This window comes from Somniosus microcephalus, chromosome 1 (genome assembly GCF_052327205.1).
Source record: "Somniosus microcephalus isolate GS21.2 chromosome 1, FLI_Smic_1.0, whole genome shotgun sequence".
Taxonomy (NCBI): Eukaryota; Metazoa; Chordata; class Chondrichthyes; order Squaliformes; family Somniosidae; genus Somniosus; species Somniosus microcephalus.
This window is the reverse complement of record NC_140987.1, coordinates 209,133,786-209,155,429: the sequence shown is the minus strand read 5'-3', so window position 1 is coordinate 209,155,429 and position 21,644 is coordinate 209,133,786. Positions and strand designations below refer to the sequence as shown.

General features: G+C 43.4%; 1 protein-coding gene across 4 annotated transcripts in view; it reads right to left on the bottom strand.

Annotated features, from left to right (window-relative positions):
* tmem167a (transmembrane protein 167A) overlaps window positions 1–21,644 on the bottom strand; it is a 488,889-nt gene that overhangs the window by 439,877 nt on the left and 27,368 nt on the right. For all 4 annotated transcript variants that reach the window (XM_085989389.1, XM_085989392.1, XM_085989384.1 and 1 more), the window contains exon 3: window positions 15,744–15,778. In XM_085989389.1, the coding sequence (XP_085845515.1) occupies window positions 15,744–15,778 (35 nt within the window). The remainder of the gene's footprint in view (window positions 1–15,743; window positions 15,779–21,644) is intronic.

Below are 21,644 nucleotides of genomic sequence, written 5' to 3'. Positions count from 1 at the left end.
GCTAAAGGCACGGCCACCATTGGTGTTGCGATTGATATCAAGGATGCTCAAGAGGGCAGAATTAGAGGAGCGCAGATATCGGAGGGTTGTGGGGCTGAAGGAAATTACAGAGATAGGGAAGGGCGAGACCATGGAGGGATTTGAAAACAAGGATAATATAAACTAAGCGGAGCTTCCCAGCAATCAACAATTATTTCTCAATAAATCAATATTAATAAGATCTTAATCATTGTATCTTGTGTGTGAATGTCAGGTTATTATTGACACAGGTGGTCGATGTGTGTGTTGACCTACACTACCTGCACAAACAAACCTGAAAGATATCCTTATCTTTAAGAACATTTGCATACTAATGGTGGAGCAAAGGGAGAGGGGAGGGAAGAGAAGAGAAAGATGTACAGAGGGTTGGATTCATAGGAATGAAGCATTCAGGAGGGGAGAGGCTGGAGGAGATTTCAGAGGGTGTGTTAAATCTGGGTTACCAGGAGCCAATGCTGGTCAGTGAGGACAGGGGCAATGGGCGAGCAGAACTTGGTGTGGGACAGGATACATGTGGCAATGCTTTGGTCATGTTGAGAGTTTATGGAGAATGGAAGGTGAGAGGCCAGTAAGGAGAGGGTTGAAGTAGTCAAGTCTGGAGGTGCAGGAGGTGAGGATTAAAAAGTTTTATGGCCGATATAGGCGATGTCACAAAGGTAGTAGTCTGGGTGATGAATAGGAAGTGGAATTTAAAGCTCAAGTTGGGGTCAAGCAGGACTATCCACTTCAGCCCGAGTATGGCTTGAAGGGAGATGGAATCAGTGGCATACAAGTAGAGATTATGGTGCGGCCAAAGATAATGGCTTTGGTCTTTGATACTGAGCTGGAAGAAGTTGTGATGAATCCAAGACTTGATGTCGGTCAGGTAGTCTTAAAGCATGGAGGCAGTCGAGCATTCCAAGAGAAGTGGAAGCCGACATGATCCCTGCAGATGATGTTGCTGAGAAACAGTAGATAAGAGGATGCAAAGGATGAACCCTGGGTGACCCAAATGTGATGGTGCAGGGGAGGGAAGAGAAGCCATTGATGCATATGCATTGACTATATTTGGATAGGTAGGAATGAAGCTATATGCAAGGACAATACCACGGGGCTTCATGAATACAGAATTCTTATTTATTTTCTTTTGCCTTTTCTCCCCTCACCCTGACAATTTCTCTGGTAGTTGCAATCTGAATAGATTTCATTGCTTTTATCTTGAGACAAGCACACAGCAGCGACTGTGAATGCAGTAACTCCTAACAGGCAAAGTACCAGTTTATGTTAAAACTGATAGCCACATCCAAACCACATCAGACACATTATAAATAACTATTTCACCATTCAGTCAAAGAGTGCAGCAATACATCTGGCACTGGCATTAAATATTTATTAAGTATGGAATAAGATACAGGGCACAGACATTATTGTTTATTGCAAAATAAATCAATGTGTCAGCCAGCATAACTTTCATCCTTTGAAAATGAATTATGCAGTTCAGTGCTACCTTTGAGGAAAGATGGGAAGAGAACTGTTCATGACTTGTGTTCCTTATTTGTTCACAGGATGTCATCCTAGTTGCCCAGAGGTGGTGGCAGTGGGCCCCTTCTTGAACCATCAACTGACTGACTTCTGTTTCTCTATAGATGCTGTCTAGCCTACTTAGCATTTCCAACTTTTTCTGTTTTTGTTTGCAGATTTTGTGTTTAATTCTCACATTCCAGTTTCTTTTTTTAAATTAGCTTTAAGCTTTGCAAATTTGTTCTGTGTGTAAGGAGTATTCCAACTTTACTCTCACCACTCATGCTTTTACTAGTGCACTTTCATTACCTCATGCTTAACTCCATTACTCTTTTTTCTTTTATTATATGACTGTGCATTGCTTTTACTTTTGTTTAACTGATCTCTTCCCCCACCCGCCTTTCTCCTTGTAGGAATCTGTATTTCCCAGTCTTCTCTCCCATATCTCCATCTTCCTGGATTTCAGGACACTTTCTTTCCATTATTTTAACCTCTCGACTTTGCTGCTACTCTCTCTTTTCTCTTAGACTGGTTATAAATTTGTCGGCAAATGTAGGATTGGGAACTCCTTTATTTCCTTCTGTATTCTAACCGACTCCTAGCTTTCCCGGATTACCCTAGGAATTATCTTCCTGATCTTAACACTGCAATACGTAAGTGAAAGCAAGATGCAGGGTGGAAAACACTGTTCAAATCATCAGTTCTTTATTATGTATTGAATTATTTTAGTACTTTTGTAATTCTGAAGAAGATTCCGTGTGCAAAAAGTTAATTTGCCTGTTGCTTGCATAGATGCTGACTGACCTCAGTTTCCAGCATTTTGAGTTTTTGTTTGATTTCCAGAATCTGAAGTATTTTGCTTTTCACAGATTATGTAAGTTGAGCACAATTAGTGAGTGATGCTTTCAAGAGGATACCACTACAAAATACTAAAACATTTAGCAAAAAGGTGTTTCATCTTCTACCAGCTCTTCAGTGAGATTTCCTCACCAGCATTTCAATAGCATACACATTGCTTTAAAAGGATTTTCAATATACCAGGTTTAGATAAAACACCATCAACTTTCTGTAATAAAGAACCAATAAAATAGCTCTTTAGAACAATTTTTATCTGGTGCCCAGAATTATATTTTGAAAGGATTACACATACTATAGCAATGCTTAAGGGAATTTCATTTGCCATTAAAATAAATGGTTAGTTTACTCAATTTATTGCATTCCTAAAGCTCTATGCCCTTGCTCATAAACCCATATTTCTGGTCCAATCCACTATTGAATAAACTCTAGAAATATGAAATAATTTAATGAGCTATTAAGGGTCACCGTGACTGGATTGTTGGTTTGCTGAAAACTGTGTGAACAAGTCTCTCGTTTCCATTTCTCATGTTGAAGAAGAAAGGAAACAAATGCCTTCAGATGTCTGTGCAAAGGGAACCACCAGAGACCGTCTGGATTTACCATTCAACTTCTCTTTGTCTCAGAAGTATTTTAAGATTACAGTTAGGTTTTATATTAATAAGCTCAAAGGATATTTTGTGGGAGTTTATGGGCAAAAAATTGATGGTAGATCAGAGTCCACATTTTTCTGAGTAATAATGGGTCCAGTGTGGTCAAGTTCTAGCAGTTAACACTTCAAGAGCACAGCTGCCTGAACCACCACTCATTTAAATAAATTCTTGTCAAAAAGCATCTGCCTGTTACTGTAGGCCACATTAAAAGACTGAATAATGACCTTGTATGTCTAAAATCTTAGTAGCGTGGCTAAAATGTAATACTGATGCAAAGCTAATTAAATATTTAACTGTGTAATGTGAAAAAATTGCAGTAGTTTTGAATGTTAGTCTTATCAGTCCAAACTATACAGTATAAAGGTGGGAGAGAGAAAATGGGCAATTATAGACCGGTAAGCCCGACATCAGTAGTGGGGAAAATGCTAGAGTCCATTATAAAAGATGTAATAGCAGAGCACTTGGAAAACAGTGACAGGATCGGACAAAGTCAACATGGATTTACAAAAGGTAAATTGTGCTTGACTAATCTACTGGAATTTTTTGAGGATGTAACTGGTAAATTAGATAAGGGAGAACCAGTGGATGTGGTGTATTTGGATTTTCAGAAGGCTTTTGCTAAGGTCCCACATAAGAGATTAGCATGCAAAGTTAAAGCACATGGGATTGGGGGCAAGGTATTGACTTGGATAGAGAACTGGTTGGCAGACAGGAAGCAAAGAGTTGGAATAAACGGGTCTTTTTCCGAGTGGCAGGCAGTGACTAGTGGGGTACTGCAGGGATCGGTGCTAGGACCCCAGCTATTCACAATATATATTAATGATCTAGACGAGGGAACTAGATGTAATATCTCCAAGTTTGCAGATGACACGAAGCTGGGTGGGCGTGTGTGCTGTGAGGAGGATGCAGAGAAACTCCAGTATGATTTGGACAGGTTGGGTGATTGGGCAGATGCATGGCAGATGCAGTATAATGTGGATAAATGCAAGGTTACCCACTTTGGTGGCAAAAACAGGAAGGCAGATTATTATCTGAATGGCAATAGATTGGGAGAAGGGGAAGTGCAACGAGACATGGGTGTCCTTGTGCACCAGTCGCTGAAGGTAAGCATGCAGGTGCAGCAGGCGGTTAAGAAGGCAAATGTATGTTGGCCTTCGTAGCGAGAGGGTTTGAGTACAGGAACAAGGATGTCTTGCTGCAGTTGTACAGGGCCTTGGTGAGACCACACCTTGAGTATTGTGTGCAGTTTTGGTCGCCTTATCTGCCATGGAGGGAGTGCAGCAAAGATTCACCAGACTGATACCTGGGATGGCAGGAATGACATACAAGGAGAGATTGGGTCGATTGGGCTTATACTCGCTGGAGTTTAGAAGAATGAGAGGGGATCTCATTGAAACTTATAAAATTCTAACAGAACTAGACAGACTAGATGCAGGAAGGATGTTCCCGATGGTGGGGGAGTCCAGAACCAGGGGTCACAGTCTAAAGATAAGGGGTAAGCCATTTAGGACAGAGATGAGGAGGAATTTCTTCACCCAGAGAGTGGTGAACCTGTGGAATTCTCTACCACAGAAGGCAGTTGAGGTCAATTCATTAAATATATTCAAGAAGGAGTTAGATATATTTCTTAAGGCTAAAGGGATCAAGGGATATGGGGAGGAAGCAGGGACAGGGTATTGAATTTGGATGATCAGCCATGATCTCATTAAATGGTGGAGCAGGCTCGAGGGGCCGAATGGCCTACTCCTGCTCCTATCTTCTATGTTTCTATGTGTATGGAAACTTTAAATGCATAAAACGGAGCTGGATTTTACACACAAAATACATAACTTGCCCCACCTTGTGTGGAATACACTTTGGTAACCTGTACGGTGTACATCAATTGCCTAACAAACTAATAAGTAAAAACACATTCATGTGCTTGCTGTCAGCAGCTGTCTTGAACTCGGCAAGAACGGGGGATCTAAATAGCTCAAAAATGCATACAAGTCAACACCACATACTGAGTGACTGACCTAACAAAAATCACATGCTCATTAGGTTTTCTGTCAATTACAAGTCTTCTCTAAAGTGATCTCAGAAACATAAAAATTTCAGTTTAACATGGCTCGGTACAGTGTTCTAGTAGCTTGGTTTATAATAGCTGAATGTTGCCATAGTGACAGCATTTTACAGACCTGCCTTCTTGTTCTCATTTGTTATAAGCCCTGCTGTGCACTGCAAATAGACTAGACCTCTGATGTTAGAGCATGAAATTAAGACTTTCAGCAAGTAAATATATTACATTTTTATGAGATTATGAATATTTCTTTAAAAAAATTCTTCTAAAGACATACACATGTCTGATTAGGAGGTGGTGCATTTAGGACTTGCTGAATGCCACTTTGAACGAACCATAAAAAGGTGTCTCGAACAGCCTGATGACTTGTCCCCTCGTACTGTCGGAAAAGCACTTGGCTACAGCACATAGTTGAGATCATGAAAGCAGCAATGTGAGGAGTTGCAGCCGTGAACACACACACACACACACAAACCACTGTAGGAATCAATATTTTATATTTAATAAATTTAACAGTGCAAAAGCAGCTGAATATTTTCAAATTATTGAGGGCAGTTGTTTGGGAAGATTGTGAATAGCTTTCATCACACTGCTAGGTGCTGCTGGTTAAAATACATGAACTAAAAATATTTTAGGTTTGTCAACGTCCAGTGTGGTGCTAATGACCATCCTATACTTTTTAGGTCCATATTACAAGTGAGCACTCCTCACTGTCCAATGTACCCCTCCATTGGGCAAGGTTCTATGCAGGCAATGCTAATTTGTAAATTTTATCTCTACATACAAGTAGATAATATGCCAATTTTCATATGCAGCTGTTATTAGGTGCCAAATATTAAGCTTTAAACAAAAAGCTGTGTAGAGGAGATAAGGAACCTAATACTGGTACAAGTGAGCTGGAATTTTAACAAATATATACTAATGCAATTATAAAGAAAGTTAATCTCAACATATTAATAAATTAGAAACAGATAATAGAGCTTGACGCTTGCCCCACCAGCCCCTGCCCCAATTAAAAATCAGGGCTTAGAGGTAACAAAAGGCATGGAAAAAGGTTTTGGTGGCAGTGGGAGTAAAGACAGAGGTGAGCAATGTTGCAAGGTTGGAAAAAGTGTGGTTTTAGTGGTGAATAGGATATTCGATTTGAAGTTCAGTTCTGGGTCGAACCGAATAGAGACTGCATGCAGCCTGGTTCAGCCAGAGGGATAGCCATGAAGTTGATGGCTAGGGTGCTAAATTTTTGATGGGGGCTGAAAATGATGGCGTTCACCCTTCCAAAATCCAAGTACAAGAAATTCTGGCTCGTCTATGACTAAATATCAGATAAGCAGTCTAACAGCATGGGGATTATTATGAGGTGAGGGAATTGGCAGAGAGGTCGAGCTGAGTATTGTTCGCATACATATGGAAGCTGACCCTACATCTACAGATGACGTCACCCAGGCATCAACTAGAAATGAAGAGGAAGAGGCGAAGGATGTATTCTTGGGGTACACTGGAGGTGCCTATGCTGGAATTGGAGAAGAATTTAATTCTGGAGGTGGGATGGGGGCGGGTCAGCTGGTTTCTGGGTTCCGGTCCCGCCCCCAGCTGCCTCCGCTCTGCAGACGTGATTTTACCTTGATTGGCCATGTTAAATTCGCCCTGCGGGCTTACCGGCCAATTAACAGGAAGCGGGTCTGATGACGTTATTTGATGATGCGTCATCAGCCGGTTTCCTTAAAAGGACCACATCCACAAGGAGTTTGACAGTTGTTCTGTCAGTGTTTGACAGCACGGAGGTGCTGCAAACACTGACAATCACTGCACAAAGACTAACGCGTCCACCCAGGCTCTCCAATGACTCCCTCCATATGCGTATGGAGTCACAGTACGCAGGGAGGTTCTCTTCCTTTCCAAGGGCAGAAGATACCTCCCCAGGACACCAACTTACCTTGCACCTCCACCCAACCCTCTCTATCTACTTTATCACTTCCCCATCTCACTAGCCACCCCTCACACTCACCCTACTGCAAGCATACCAACTAACAACTCACAAGGGTAGGTACTTGAGAGGTTTAGCCAATGTCCATGTGAAGTTTCTGGTAATGTGTTGTCATACAATGAAATCTATTTTTCCAACACTGCCCCTTATTGCACCTTGAGAAGTGTCTTACTGAGTTCCAATGAATGTTCAGACATAACTCTCCGCCCACCACCACCCCCCCACCCCGTCTGTAGTGATAAGTGTGCATGGAATGGCTTGGACATTAAAGGGTTGCTTCACGGTGCTGGTGTGGGATGGTGTCAACCTGGCACATCATGTGGCGCCAGGGTGTACAGCTTCAAGTGCAGAAAATCTGACCATGGTGATGCCATCGCTGGCCTCCCGGGCAGCAATGTTGTTAAGCGCTGATGCCCTGTGTCCAGTGCATGGCAGAAAAGGTTGGTGATGTTGGTGTGCCCGGTGATGTTGGTGTTGTGAAAGGATTCGGAGGACCACGATCTGATTGTTTCACTGGCTCTGATGTTGCTGGAATAGATGGCAGCTGCAGGTGAGATGACAGAAGCGATCTGTCACTGGTGAGAGAGGTTGTCCCAATGAAGTGGCACTGGACATACAGTTGGATCTAAAAACTTGTAAGCTAAAGAAATCTCTACATGTATTAAAAATGCAGTAACCAACATTTTCTGTGCTCTGAAACTCACCATCTGCATCTCACCATGGCAGTACTCTTGATACAAAGCATAGGACTAAATCTGGTTAAATGAAATGATGCTCACAGTGTAATAATATTTATAAGCCAGTTCCTGACATTTACATTGCTAATTCCAACTCACCATGGCATCCTTGACACCACTTCTGCAGCTGTCAGCTTTTCACAAACCTCAGAGCAGACTCAAAACAGGCCAGGTTGAGCTGGCGTGTTCCCCGAACAGCGGGTAACCCGTGGGGGAGAAGGTAAAATTACAAGTAAGCCTCAAAATACTCTTAAATTGGCTCTTAACAAACCATTTAAGTAGGTGAATTGTCTCTCCCACCGCTTGGTGTCAGGTCAGTTCTGCGCAGACAGACCCGACACCTGGGAGACTCGCGTGGAGACGGGTTGACAGCAGGTTTCCTACCCGGTCAATCTTTGCGATTTTGACAGCGGACCCGCCTCCAAACCTGCCCCCTCAGCGCGATTAAATTCACGGCCGATGCCTTTGCTGGAAATGCACTTGGACAGGTCGCAGTAGAACCACACAAGGGCAATCCTATGGAGATGGGCCATGAAGGTGAACAGGGCACAAAATGCACTGATGGAATTTGCACAGCAAATTGTGGGTGCACAACTTGGAAGTGATGATATATTTAAGGAAGGAGGGAGTGAGTGAGCTTGGCAGGGAAGGTGAACGAAAGTAGCCACAGGGGCTAGAAAAGCTAGTTGGTAGGGAGGCAAACGAGGTGGGTCTCCCAAGCACATAATAGAAGAACAGGGTCCTTTCCTATTCAGAGACTTAACCCCAGGTCCTTTCAGCCCGTACTCTTGATACAAAGCATAGGACTAAATCTGGTTAAATGAAATGATGCTCACAGTGTAATAATAATATTTATAAGCCAGTTCCTGACATTTACATTGCTAATTCCAGTTCCCTCATCCAGGCAGCAGATACGTAGATCGAACAGCAGTCTTGCAGAATCCAAAGTAAACAAGCCAGTATAAAAGCTTGAATTTAATGTCCCTTCCATATTAATCCAAAATTGGTGCGTATAGAGAAAACCTTTCACTTCTCTCAAAAGGTTCGCTTAACTACAAGCAACATTTAAACTATTCCCAGGCTCTCTTCACAATTTTAATTAATTTTGTGCAGAGCACGATGTTTGCATTTGTTTAAATATTACTTAACCCAGCCTAGATAAACTTGTATTTATATAGCGCCTTATTATGCATTGCAGAAACATGCCAAAGCACATCACATTTTGTGAATTACTTTCGCTGTGCAATGATCAACATGTAAGAAAATGCAGTAGCCATTTTGGGCACAGCAAATCCCATAAAGAAAGAGGTCAATAACCAGCTAATCTGCACATATTTGCTCATTACTAAATCTGCGCTACTTTGATTTCTTAAAAAAACTTTTACTTTCAGCTTCTGTGAAATTGAGATACAGTAATATCTTAAATCATGAGAAAAGGAAGGTCATAGCAACTTAAAGTTGTGCCTCGAAGGTGATAGCACGTCTGGCCACTGGATACTGAGGAGTTTCCTAAATCGATAATTCAGCTCTGAACAACACTTTGAGAAGATCAGATAGAATGTAGCATTATATTTTATCATTCTATAGCTTTATTATCTCGAGCTTGAAGATAACCTTGAAGACATGCAACATGGAAGAGATTCCACAATAAATCCAAAGAATGCCAAAATATAGGACTAGATTCTAGAATACAGGTATTTTATTTGAGATAAAACAGTGATTTGCAACAGAAGTTATATTGGTAAAATCGAAGAGGTAATAGGTCATGTAACCCAACAGTTATATGCCACACTCCTACTAGAGGAGTGAAAATGATGATAACATGTACAAAAGCAAAACTTAATACACAGCTGGTGTGACACATCAACTGCAGGAGTACCACACAAAATTGCAAATGACCAACTATCCAAGGTGCTCTCCCATTAGCATCTGACATGACACACCCTAACAAAGTAGGGTCAGGAAAAGGAGATAGATAAAGAAAAGAAAAACAAAATGGAATACAATAGCCCTGTGGACTCTACTCTATAAAAATAATGAATAGATGAAGCAACTTCAAACTAAAAATTGTATTTGGGACTCAGATGATGGCTTAAAAATGTTTCAGCTTTGCTTTTGTCTTTTGATTCACTCAATAAGATTACTGCCCTATGGTTACATGCATTACCCTGTTTTGTGACCATTATGTAAATAATTCCCCTAGTTTGTTGATACTCCTCTCATCAGCTGATGAACTTGTGAATACATAAGGTTTTCCATAATTTCAGAAGCTAGCAACATAAAAGTCAGCCATTTCTATAAAAAAATGCAGATCGACAGACAGTATACCAGATTCTAAAAGCAGAAATTATATTCTGGTTCTGCAGTGAAAAAGAGTGCTCAGAGGAAAGTTTCCATTCCTGAGCCACATAGATCAGGAAGGTCCTAGGTTTGATCCATAGCCTGTCCTAAATTAGGTGAGCTCACCCAGAGCAGGTGTAGGCAAGCTACAATTGGCCACAGCACCCAGGGAAAGGAAAAAGAACAACTGGTTAATAGCTCTTGATTCCTATACAGCGACCCTTACTGGAAGTTCATACGTATGGACACTTGGTGAGGATAGGATTGGTGTTCAATATAATGTCCTTCTTAATCTGACTCAGTGTCAACACTCACATGCGAACAATGACCATACATGCAAAATACTAGAGGGCGATCACAGCTCAACGAGATGTACCCCAGTGAGTGTCTCCACACCTCAAGAGAAGAAATAATATGGAAGAAATGTTTAAAAAGCTCAGAATATTTACCTACAAAATCAAAAGTCAGACATCAAAAATCAACATAAGAACATAAGAAATAAGAGCCTGCTCTGCCATTCAATAAGATCATGGCTGATCATCGACCTCAACTCCACTTTCCTGCCCGATCTCCATATCCCTGGATTCCCCTAGAGCCCAAAAATCTATCTCTCTCAGCCTTGAATATACTCAAAGACTCAGCATCCACAGCCCTCTGGGGCAGAGAATTCTAAAGATTCACAACCCTCTGAGTGAAGAAATTCCTCCTCATCTCAGTCTTAAATGACCTACCCCTTATCCTGAGACTATGCCCCCTAGTTCGAGACACTCCAGTCAGGGGAAACAACCTCTCAGCATCTACCCTGTCAATCCCCTTCAGAATCTTGTATGTTTCAATGAGATCACCTCTCATTCTTCTAAACTCCAGAGAGTACAGGCCCATTCTACACAATCTCTCATCATAGGACAGCCCTCTCATCCCAGGAATCAATCTAGTGAACCTTCGTTGCACCACCTCCAAGGCAAGTTTATCCTTCCTTAGATAAGGAGACCAAACATGTGCCCTTAAAGAAAAAAGGTGGGACTAACAACTTTAGAGCCCCCTGGATGTCTAGAGACATACAGGGTAGGATAACGAAAAAAAGGGAGACGTATGACAGATGCCGAGGGCTAAATACTCCAGAATCTTTAGAGGAGTACAGGAAGTGCAGGGGTGCATATTAGGAAAGCAAAGAGAGCATGAAAAATTCTTGGCAAGTAAAATCAAGGAAAACCCAAAGATGTTTTATAAATATATTAAGAGTAAGAGGATAACTGAAGAAAAGGTAGGGCCTATTAGAGATCATGAGGGTAATCTGTGTGTGGAGGCGGGAGACGTCGGTAGGGTTCTTAATGAATACTTTGCATCTGTTTTCTCAAAGGAGAGGGGTGAATCAGACATTCCTATCGGGGGGAGGAGTGTGAAATATTAGATGAAATAAACAGAGTGAGAGAGGAAGTATTAAGGGGTTTAGCAGCTTTAAAACTGGATAAATCCCCAGGCCCGGATGAAATGTATCCCAGGCTGTTAAGCGAAGCAAAAAAGAGGAAATAGCAGAGGCCCTGACCATCATTTTTCAATCCGCTCAGGCTTCAGGTGTGGTGCCAGAGGACTGGAGGACTGCTAATGTGGTACCCTTGTTTAAAAAGGGAGAAAAGGATAGACCGAGTAATTACAGGCCAGTCAGCCTAACCTTGGTGGTGGGAAAATTATTGAAAAGAATTCTGTAGGACAGTATTAATCTTCATTTAGAAAGACACGGATTAATCAAGGATAGTCAGCACGGATTTGTTAAGGGAAGGTCATGTCTGACAATCTTGATTGAATTTTTTGAGGAGGTAACAAGGAGGGCAGATGAGGGTAGTGCGTTTGATGTAGTGTATATGGACTTTAGCAAGGCTTTTGATAAGGTTCCACATGGCAGACTGGTCACGAAGTTAAAAGCCCATGGGATCCAGGGCAAAGTGTCAAGTTGGATTCAAAACTGGCTCGGAGACAGGAAGCAGAGGGTAATGGTTGAGGGGTGTTTTTGTGACTGGAAGGTTGTTTCCAGTGGGGTTCCGCAGGGCTCAGTACTAGGTCTCTTGCTTTTTGTGGTATATATCAACGATCTTGACTTGAATATAGGGGGTATGATTAAGAAGTTTGCAGATGATACTAAAATAGTCTGTGTGGTTGATACTGAAGAAGGAAGCTGTAGACTGCAGGACGAGATCAATAAATTGGTCAGGTGGGCAAAACAGTGGCAAATGGAATTCAATCCAGAGAAGTGTGAGGTAATGCATTTGGGGAGGCTAACAAGGAAAGGGAATACACATTAAATGGTAGGACACTCAGTAGTGTAGAGGAAGAAAGGGATCTTGGAGTGCATGTCCACAGATCCCTGAAGGTAGCAGGCCAAGTAGATACGGTGGTTAAGGCGGCATACGGAATGCTTGCCTTTATTAGCCGTGGCATAGAATACAAGAGCAGGGGGGTGGTTATGCTTCAACTGTATAAAACACTAGTTAAGCCTCAGCTAGAGTAATGCGTGCAGTTCTGGTCACCACATTACAGGAAAGATGTGATTGCATTAGAGAGGGTACAGAGGAGATTTACAAGGATGTCGCCGGGAATAGAGAATCTTAGCTATGAGGAAAGACTGGATAGGCTGGGTCTGTTTTCCTTGGAACAGAGGTGGCCTTACTGAGGTGTATAAAATTATGAGGGGCATAGATAAAGTGGATATAAAGGACCTATTTCCCTTAGCAGAGGGGTCAAAAACCAGGGGGCACAGATTTAAAAGTAACTGGGGGAAGGTTTAGAGGGGGTTTGAGGGGAAATTTCTTCACCCAGAGGGTTGTGGGGGGTTTGGAATTCACTGCCTGAAAGGGTGGTAGAGGCAGGAACCTAAACCACATTTAAAAAGTACTTGGATGTGCACTTGGGATGCTGTAACCTGCAGGGTTACGGACCAAGAGCTGGGAAGTGGGATTAGGCTGGATAGCTCTTTGTTGGCCGGCGCGGACATGATGGGCCGAAATGACTTCCTTCCATGCTGTAACTTTCTATGATTCTATGAAAACTGTGCACAGTACTCCAGGTGTGGTCTCACCAAGGCCCTGTACAATTGTAGCAAGACTTCAAAAATGTGACTTACTAAAATCTTCAAAGGTTTTTACAAGAAGATCTTGCTGCTACAAGTATCTTCATAAGCATATTTAAAAAGGAGTACTAAAAAAGGAAGAGAGTTAACACATACATAGTGGCATGAATCTCAGATTGCAGTATAACTAATTTAAGAAACCGTATTTTTCTCTCCCCTTTTTGTCTGGTCTAAATAACAAGAGTAAGAGCAGGCACTGCACAATTTCTTTCACAGCACCAGAAAGCATAGACGACATTAAATAGATGGACCCTTTGAAACAGGGTGCTACTCTGGCAGCAAGAGAGTAGCCTTTGTTATTAGTCGACGTAAATGGACCTCAATAGTTTGATTGAGAGCGCAAAATGCTTCACTATTCCCAACTATTTAAAATTCTTGTAAAACAGAAACCTATTCAATACAGCAATGTACAATACCCTGAACTAATCTGTGCCCATTAAGAGTTATTTAGTACAGAAAATAGTGGGCTAAATCTTGCATAGAGGGATGACTACAAAAAAATCAAATCAAAAAAGGGAGAGAAATTCTTAGAACAGTAGTTAACAGTGGACAAAGTCAGCTGTACAAGCATGAAAATCTGATCTGAACCCGACCTCCAAGTTCCAAATTATTCCAATACCTACAATGCTGTATTTCATTTGCATGTAATGGCCCCAAATTTAACAGGGTGGCTAGATCTTCAGAGCAGAACCTCCACACGGCAATGCTGAAGCCCTTGATCCTATTGGAAATCCCAGGCTAACTTAAATGTTAAGATGAGCGCTAACCAACGTTCCCACTAAGTTGCATGGCTACACAGCGGCCTGGAGGTCTCATGCAGGCCACTCACCAGCTTTTATACAGAAGAAACCGCACATGTGCGAAAATGTTAATGGGCCACGCAGCCAGTAAAAGGGATCACACACGAAAAAAAAATTGAGGGGATATTGGCGCCAACGTCATTTTTAGTGCAACGGAGGTGCCTGCTTCACTGGATTAATTGCATAGTTGACCAGTCTGGCAATTTTTAAATTCACCCTCACTCCACCAGGGCCCGAGCAATGTTCGACACCAGGAATTCACAGGTATTATTTTCCTCATTTACATTCCATTTGTAGGTAGGTGTGTTATGCCTTTTATTTTTCATCTTATACTTGTAAAGTCATAGGGGGGCAAAATTCGGTTGCTTGGTGCTAATGGGGCACAAAGCAACTAGCACCCGGGCACAGCCAACACCCCTCGCAAAATTCAACGGGAGGTTAGCGGCGGCAGTAGCTGGTAGCACCCCATGGTGCTGCGCCTCCGGCAATGACATCATCACTATGCGCAGCACCCCGGCTGCAAACTTGGGTCGCTCCCCCTGACGTACCGCGAGGGGGAACGCTTCCAGTAGCACCCCACCTCCTGCTTGGGACGCTACCATTTAATTTCGGGCCCGGCGGCGCTAACTTTTTTGGAGAGCTAAAAGTAGCGCCCCGGCAAAGTTAGCACCCCAAAGGGGGCGCGAGCCAATGCTCCCCCCATAAAGTCTGCAGTATTTAAATTGAAACTTCCCCTCCAGACTGCAGTCCCTGCTCCAATTGCGGATTTTAAACATTCTTTTCTTGTATTTTAAATCAACAGCAATAGCCTGGACTGAAGCCAGGAAGGAGAGTTGCCATTTAAGTATTAAAAGACTACAGGAACACAGCAATAGATGATGGCAACACCTGATAAGAATGCACTGTGCTCCTCCAGTGCTGAAGTAGGCAGGGAGAGTTACCATTTAAGGATGCAGTTACGCTGCTACTTTTGCATTGATACAAAGTGCATTTGGCTTTATAGTGATAGCATCATTCTGGAATCAAGTCCCCATCAAAGACTGAGCTGGGCTCCAGCAGTGAGAGAAAAAAAAGTGAATTGAGTGGAGACAGATGGGCAGTGCGTGACAAAGGCCAATCAGAACAGCAGGCCTTGGGCAGCAGGGAAGGCGAAGGCCAGCACTTAGTGAGAGGCAAGAATGAAAAGCAGAGGTACAGGAATGAGTGGGTAAGTACATCATGGGAATGAGGGGGTATCGACAACATGTCAGCTGACGCTAGGGTCACCGCTGTGGAATGAGTAATGACAGCTGAAAAGGGTCTGAAAATATGTTGTCTGGATTAATTCAAAAACAACAGAAACTTCGATTGAAAATCAGAACGTTTAGTCATAAACTGAACCAATTTAAAAGGCTAAACTTGAGGGTTCAGGCAAAAGGTTATGTAGATAGAAATTTTGATGGGGGGTGGAATATTTATACTGAAACACAAGGCCATTTTTAGGCTTCAAGTACTCCTTAGTTGTAACTTTCAGTACAACATTCATCAACAAAATTACTGAAGATGGGGATTTGCAACAATAAAATGTTAAAAAATAAAACTGAACATAAAAAACAGAAAAAACAACACTCAGTTTTTCTTTGTACTTAAAAAAGTGTATCAGTTTTACTTACCTATTCTGGCACTCTTCCAAAATATTCCCAGAAGTCTGGAAAACAAAATTACCTTTTTAATCCAACAGATATCATTACATTTGAAAACATCTAGGCCTAGAAATTCACTAGCCTTAGCGCCGCTTTTGAGGCGCTAGAGGGACTAGCGCCAGAGTTATGGCCAGTTTAAAAATTCCCTGGGGCCCTAAATCGGCGTTGCACCGGTAGCGCTGCGCCGGCACCGATGACGTCATCGGTGTGCGCAGCGTCCCGGTTGCCGTGGTAACCCGCCCGAACTCCGAAATTGAGTTGCGGCCGCCTCGCCCGTGGCAGCCGCAAGCAACGTTCTGGCAGAGGTGCCTTACTCCAGTTTGCGCCGGCGCATTAAAGGCCCCGCGGCGGCCGGCCACTTTCCCGCCGGCCGCCTGCCCGCAGCTCCCTCCCTGGACTTCTCCCTCCTCCCCCCCCCCCCGGAACAGATGCAAGCCCGGCACTTGTCCGAGGTGCCGGGCTCATTTTTAAGCTGATTTGCGCGGGCCGCGGCCGGGTGCAGGCAGCTCCTCCTTAACGGGAGGAGGAGGCCTGCACGTCCCCAGCCTGCCGCACCGCATCGGGTGCCGCAGCGCCGGAATTGCGGCGCGAAACGGCAGTTAGCGCCGATGTACCGCCGCAAAGACCCTTCAGTAGCGCCGGCAGCCGTTTGGGCGCGGCGCCACTGAATTTTTGGCGCGCGCAGGGGACTTAGCGCCGGCACTAACTTCCGGCGCTAAAGCCCTGGCTAAGCCAAAACCCAATTTCTAGGCCCTAATGTTGAGAAAATCTAAATGATTACAGTTTTAATGAATTTTAGACTTGACACTTACTATTTGGGAAGTGGGAAAAGAAAAGTACTTTACATAAAGGCCGCGATTTTGCCTACTGAGGCGGGGCAAGTGCAGCCGAGGTAGGTGGCGGACGGCGACCCTGCTCCCAGTTCCATCCCGCTCGGTCAGAAGAATTTTCTGTTGACTGGGCTTGTTAACCCACTCTGTGAGGTTCCCGGCCAATTAATAGGAAGCGGGTTTGATGGCGTCATTTGATGATGCGTTATCAGTCAGTTTCCTTAAAAGGGACCATGTCCACATTCATTTCGACAGTTGTGCTGTCAGTGTTCTACAGCACTGAGATGCTGCAAACACTGACAAGCACTGCACAGAGGTGCACAGCTGTACCCAGGCTCTCCCATGACTCCCTCCACAGCATGCAGGGAGATTCTCTTCCCTTCCAATGGGCGGAAGAGTGTAGGATTCGCAAAATCCAGAAAATACAGTCTAGATTGGTAAAACCCCTGAAATGGCCACATTGTGAGAACACAAGATGGAGTTGGCAGTTCTCATGGCTCAGTTCAAAAGGACACACCAGCAGTATCTTACAGCAGCCTGAGTCATCACCGATTAGAAGATTCCAGAGCTTACTGCTATTGATATGATAATATGGTTACAGCAGTAATGAACTCGTAAACAAAAGTATTTGCACCTGGAGGTGCGCTAATTGCTAGCAAAACACAAACCCATCTCTGAAATCGCTGAGCACAGAAAAAAAACCATTATCTGTACCAAACTCAGAGGGACACAGGACAGATCCCATCAGTTTCATTTACAAGACATTAAAATAAAGTACTTGCTTTTGTCAAAGCAGCCTGCCCATTACCTTGACAAAAGAAAACCCCTGATTTGGCGCCGAGATAAGGGCAAGGAAACAGTATAACTGTTGAGGGAAAATTGACAGCAAGACTTATTTCATTCAGTGAGATTCAGACAGATCCATCACAGATTCACACAGACACGAGGTCAAGGACAGAGCGAGGAGGACCCACAAGATTGTGCAGGAGAGCAGACTCAGAAGTTCAGTCCAGATCCAAGACCATCAGGAGTTCGAAGGCCGAGTGGAGAGGAGACGGTTCGAGGAGTTCGGAGGACTTTCAAGATTGTGCAGGAGAGCGGGTTCAGGAGCCGGTCCCATAAGGAAGATCGGAGATCCCGAACGTCACAGGAGTACCAAGATCAAGGACGGTTTTAAAACTCTGGTGAGCATAAAGGCCCAACTCTACCTAGCTGACCTAGTTGAGGTATATTTTTAGCAACGGGAGGGTTTGTAACATTAAGGGTTTTGTAATTCAGGAGTGTGATTTATCCCTCGATGTGTCCGTGCGCTTTTCCCACCCCCGTTTTAGTATACCGCTGATTAAGAATTGTTGTATGATTTAAGATAGTCAAAGTTATTCCTTGTGTGTTAAATTTTAGTTCCCATTGGGAGACGTGCTAATGATTTTTGTCTAAATTGATTCTTGCATTCTCTGTGTTTATTCTCCTTGAAAATAAAGATATTTCTGATTTAAAACTCACCTTGTCTCACCTGATCCATTTGTCTTCCGAGTCACAAGTTGGGCCACACATCAAGGTTGTCTGGCAATAAGCCCAGTGTCTAGAACCGGTGAGGGGGGAGTGCTTCGGAACCGCTCACGAGCAGTGCAAAATCAAAACCGATCTAGCACACCATAAGCTCGTTAAAACGACCCCTTACAAGAGACCTCCCCAGGACAGGGTGCAAATTGCACAGGAGGACACAAGCAGGATGTCATCAGGAGGACCAGGCTACAGTGGTGCAAACCTTTCAATGATCTCAGTAAATCACAAAACGTTACTGCAAAGCCATACTCACCTTCACCCTGCTGTGCCACTCATCACATCCCCATCACTCTGCGTTCCCTACCCTACTCCTGCACATCCTTACTTACAGCAACTTACCTTGCACCTCCACCCATCCCTCTCTATCTACATTATCACATCCCCATCTCATTAGCCACCCCTCACACTCACCCTCACCCCAGGCCAATCATACCAACTAACAATACACAAAAGGTAGGCACTTGGGTGTTTCAGCTAATATTCATGTAAAGTTTCTGTTGATGTGTTGCCAACCATTGAAACCTTTATTTTCCACACTGTGCCTTCTTGGACATATTTGTGTGCACCTTTGGAAGTGGCTTAGTGAGTTGCAGTGAATGGTTAGACAACATTAACCCCCGCAATGGTGATGAGTGTGAAAGGAATGGCTTGGTCATTGTAAGGATGCTTTATGGTGTTGGTGTGGGGTGTCATAGAGTCATAGAGTTATACAGCACAGAAAGAGGCCCTTCGGCCCATCGTGTCTGTGCCGGCCATCAAGCCCTGTCTATTCTAATCCCATTTTCCAGCACTTGGTCCGTAGCCTTGTATGCTATGGCGTTTCAAGTGCTCATCTAAATGCTTCTTGAATGTTGTGAGGGTTCCTGCCTCTACCACCCCTTCAGGCAGTGAGTTCCAGATTCCAACAACCCTCTGGGTGAAAAAGTTTTTCCTTAAATCCCCTCTAAACCTCCTGCCCTTTACCTTGAAACTATGCCCCCTGGTTATTGACCCCTCTACTAAGGGGAAAAGTTCCTTTCTATCTACTCTATCTATGCCCCTCATAATTTTGTACACCTCAATCAGGTCCCCCCTCAGCCTTCTCTGCTCTAAAGGAAAACAACCCCAGCCTGTCCAGTCTCTCTTCATAGCTGAAACGCTCCAGCCCAGGTAACATCCTGGTGAATCTCTTCTGCACCCTCTCTAATGCAATCACATCCTTCCTATAGTGTGGCGACCAGAACTGCACACAGTATTCCAGCTGTGGCCTAACTAGCGTTTTGTACAGCTCCATCATAACCTCCCTGCTCTTATATTCTATGCCTTGGCTAATGAAGGCAAGTATCCCATATGCTTCTTAACCACCTTATCTACCTGTCCTGCTGCCTTCAGGGATCTATGTACATGCACACCATGTCCCTCTGGTCCTCTGTCCTACCTAGGGTCCTACCATTCATTGTGTATTCCCTTGCCTTGTTAGTCCTCCCAAAATGCATCACCTCACACTTTTCAGGGTTAAATTCCATTTGCCACTGTTCTGCCCATCTGACCAACCCGTCTATATCATCCTGTAGCCTGAGGCTTCCCTCCTCGCTATTTACCACTCCACCAATTTTCATGTCATCTCCTACATTCATATCGAAATCATTAATGTACACTACAAACAGCAAGGGACCCAGCACCGATCCCTGCGGTACACCACTGGACTCAGGCTTCCAGTCAAAAAAACAACCTTCGACCATCACCCTCTGCCTCCTGCCACTAAGCCAATTTTGGATCCAATGTGCCAAATTGCCCTGGATCCCATGGGCTCTTACCTTCTTGACTAGTCTCTCATGCAGGACTTTGTAAAAAGCCTTACTGAAGTCCATGTAGACTACATCAACTGCACTACCCTCATCCACACGCCTAGTCACCCCCTCGAAAAATTCAATCAAATTGGTTAGAAAAATTCAATCAAATTGGTGCCAACCTAGCGCATCATGTGGCAGCCAGGGTGTACAGCTTCAAGTGAAGTAAATCTGGCCATGGTGAGGCCCTGTGTAGCATCAGGTGATTGCGGAGAAGGTTGGGGTTGTTGTTGGCGATGCTGGTGGGCCTGGTGATTTTGATGTTGGGGCTGCTTGTGGTGGGATTCTGAGGACCAAGTGAGATTTTTTCAAGGGTACTGATGCTGCTGGAAATAGATGGCAGCTGAAGCGGAGATGACAGAAGCGATCCGTCAATGGTGAGAGGGGTTGCAGCAAGGAGGGGACAGTGGATAGAGAGTTTACTCCAAACACTTCCAAGCTGCATGAAGCTGAAAAGTGTATTCCAAATCCTGAAGGCTCCAGCTTCTAACATTGGAAAGTGAACAGCTGTGAAATGGTAGCTTTTATACCACTTTTGCAGTTGTCAACTATTCACAGCAATGGAGATTAATTGAGAACCCAACATACTTACCCGACGTGATCCCCGCGTGCTGGGAATCTCGTGAAAAAGCTGGTAAAATGGTAAGTACATGGTAAAATACCTTTTAACAAGCTTTGAAGTATCTGAATTGGCTGACCCGCCGCTTGGTGTCTGGTCTGTTAGGGACGACAGACCTGACACTTGGGAAACTGGGAGGCAGGTTCAGAGCGGGATACCGACCCGCTTTTGACAGCGGACCCGCTTCCGAACCTGCCATCTGAGCACTGGCAAAATTCTGGCCAAAGTATTCTGCAGCTTATATAGTTTCTGAAACAGTCATGCAATGTACAAAATAACTCTTCTGTGAAGAGCTCCTCTGTAGTTTGTTGCAGAATGGCACTTCAGACAGACAGGTAGGTAAGCACTAAAGGATCATTATAGGAAATATACAATAAAGAATCACTTGCTCTAATACAATATGAATTATCAAATGGGAGTTTTGTTCCTGCAACCAAATATAAATTTATATATTTTAAATATAAAAATCAAGGAGCTGGTTATAAATTACATAGAAACTATATGGAGTATAAACAAGATCTTTGTTGAGTGATGGCACCACGACAATAGTACATCTGTTGGAAGGGCTTACTGATGGAAAGAAGTGTCAAGAACAGCCAAATTAGAATTTCAGACTCATTAGTGTGATGTGCAGTTCCATAATCAACAATGACACTTTATTGAGTTGGAGGAAATGGAAGCAGACATACTCATAATCTGCCAAACTAAGGCGTGAAAGAAATATCAAGTTAGGTTCATTAACTCCATATTCATCTGAAATCAGGCTATGAAACAAAAAAAAACTGAAGATGGATTTAGAGAATGCTAATTTATGAAAAAAAAAATCTACTGCTTAAGTCACACCTCCATATTCTTCATTTCAGATCTTTCAGGCACAAAGAATGCACTTTACTCGCGAAAAAGATGTTGTTATTTCAAATTTAATTAAAATGAATGGTAATTAAACTTTGCCATAGAGTAATTAATAACCATGTTCTAAAAAACTTGCCATAGTAAAAGTTATATAATCCAATAAAAATAGAAAAAG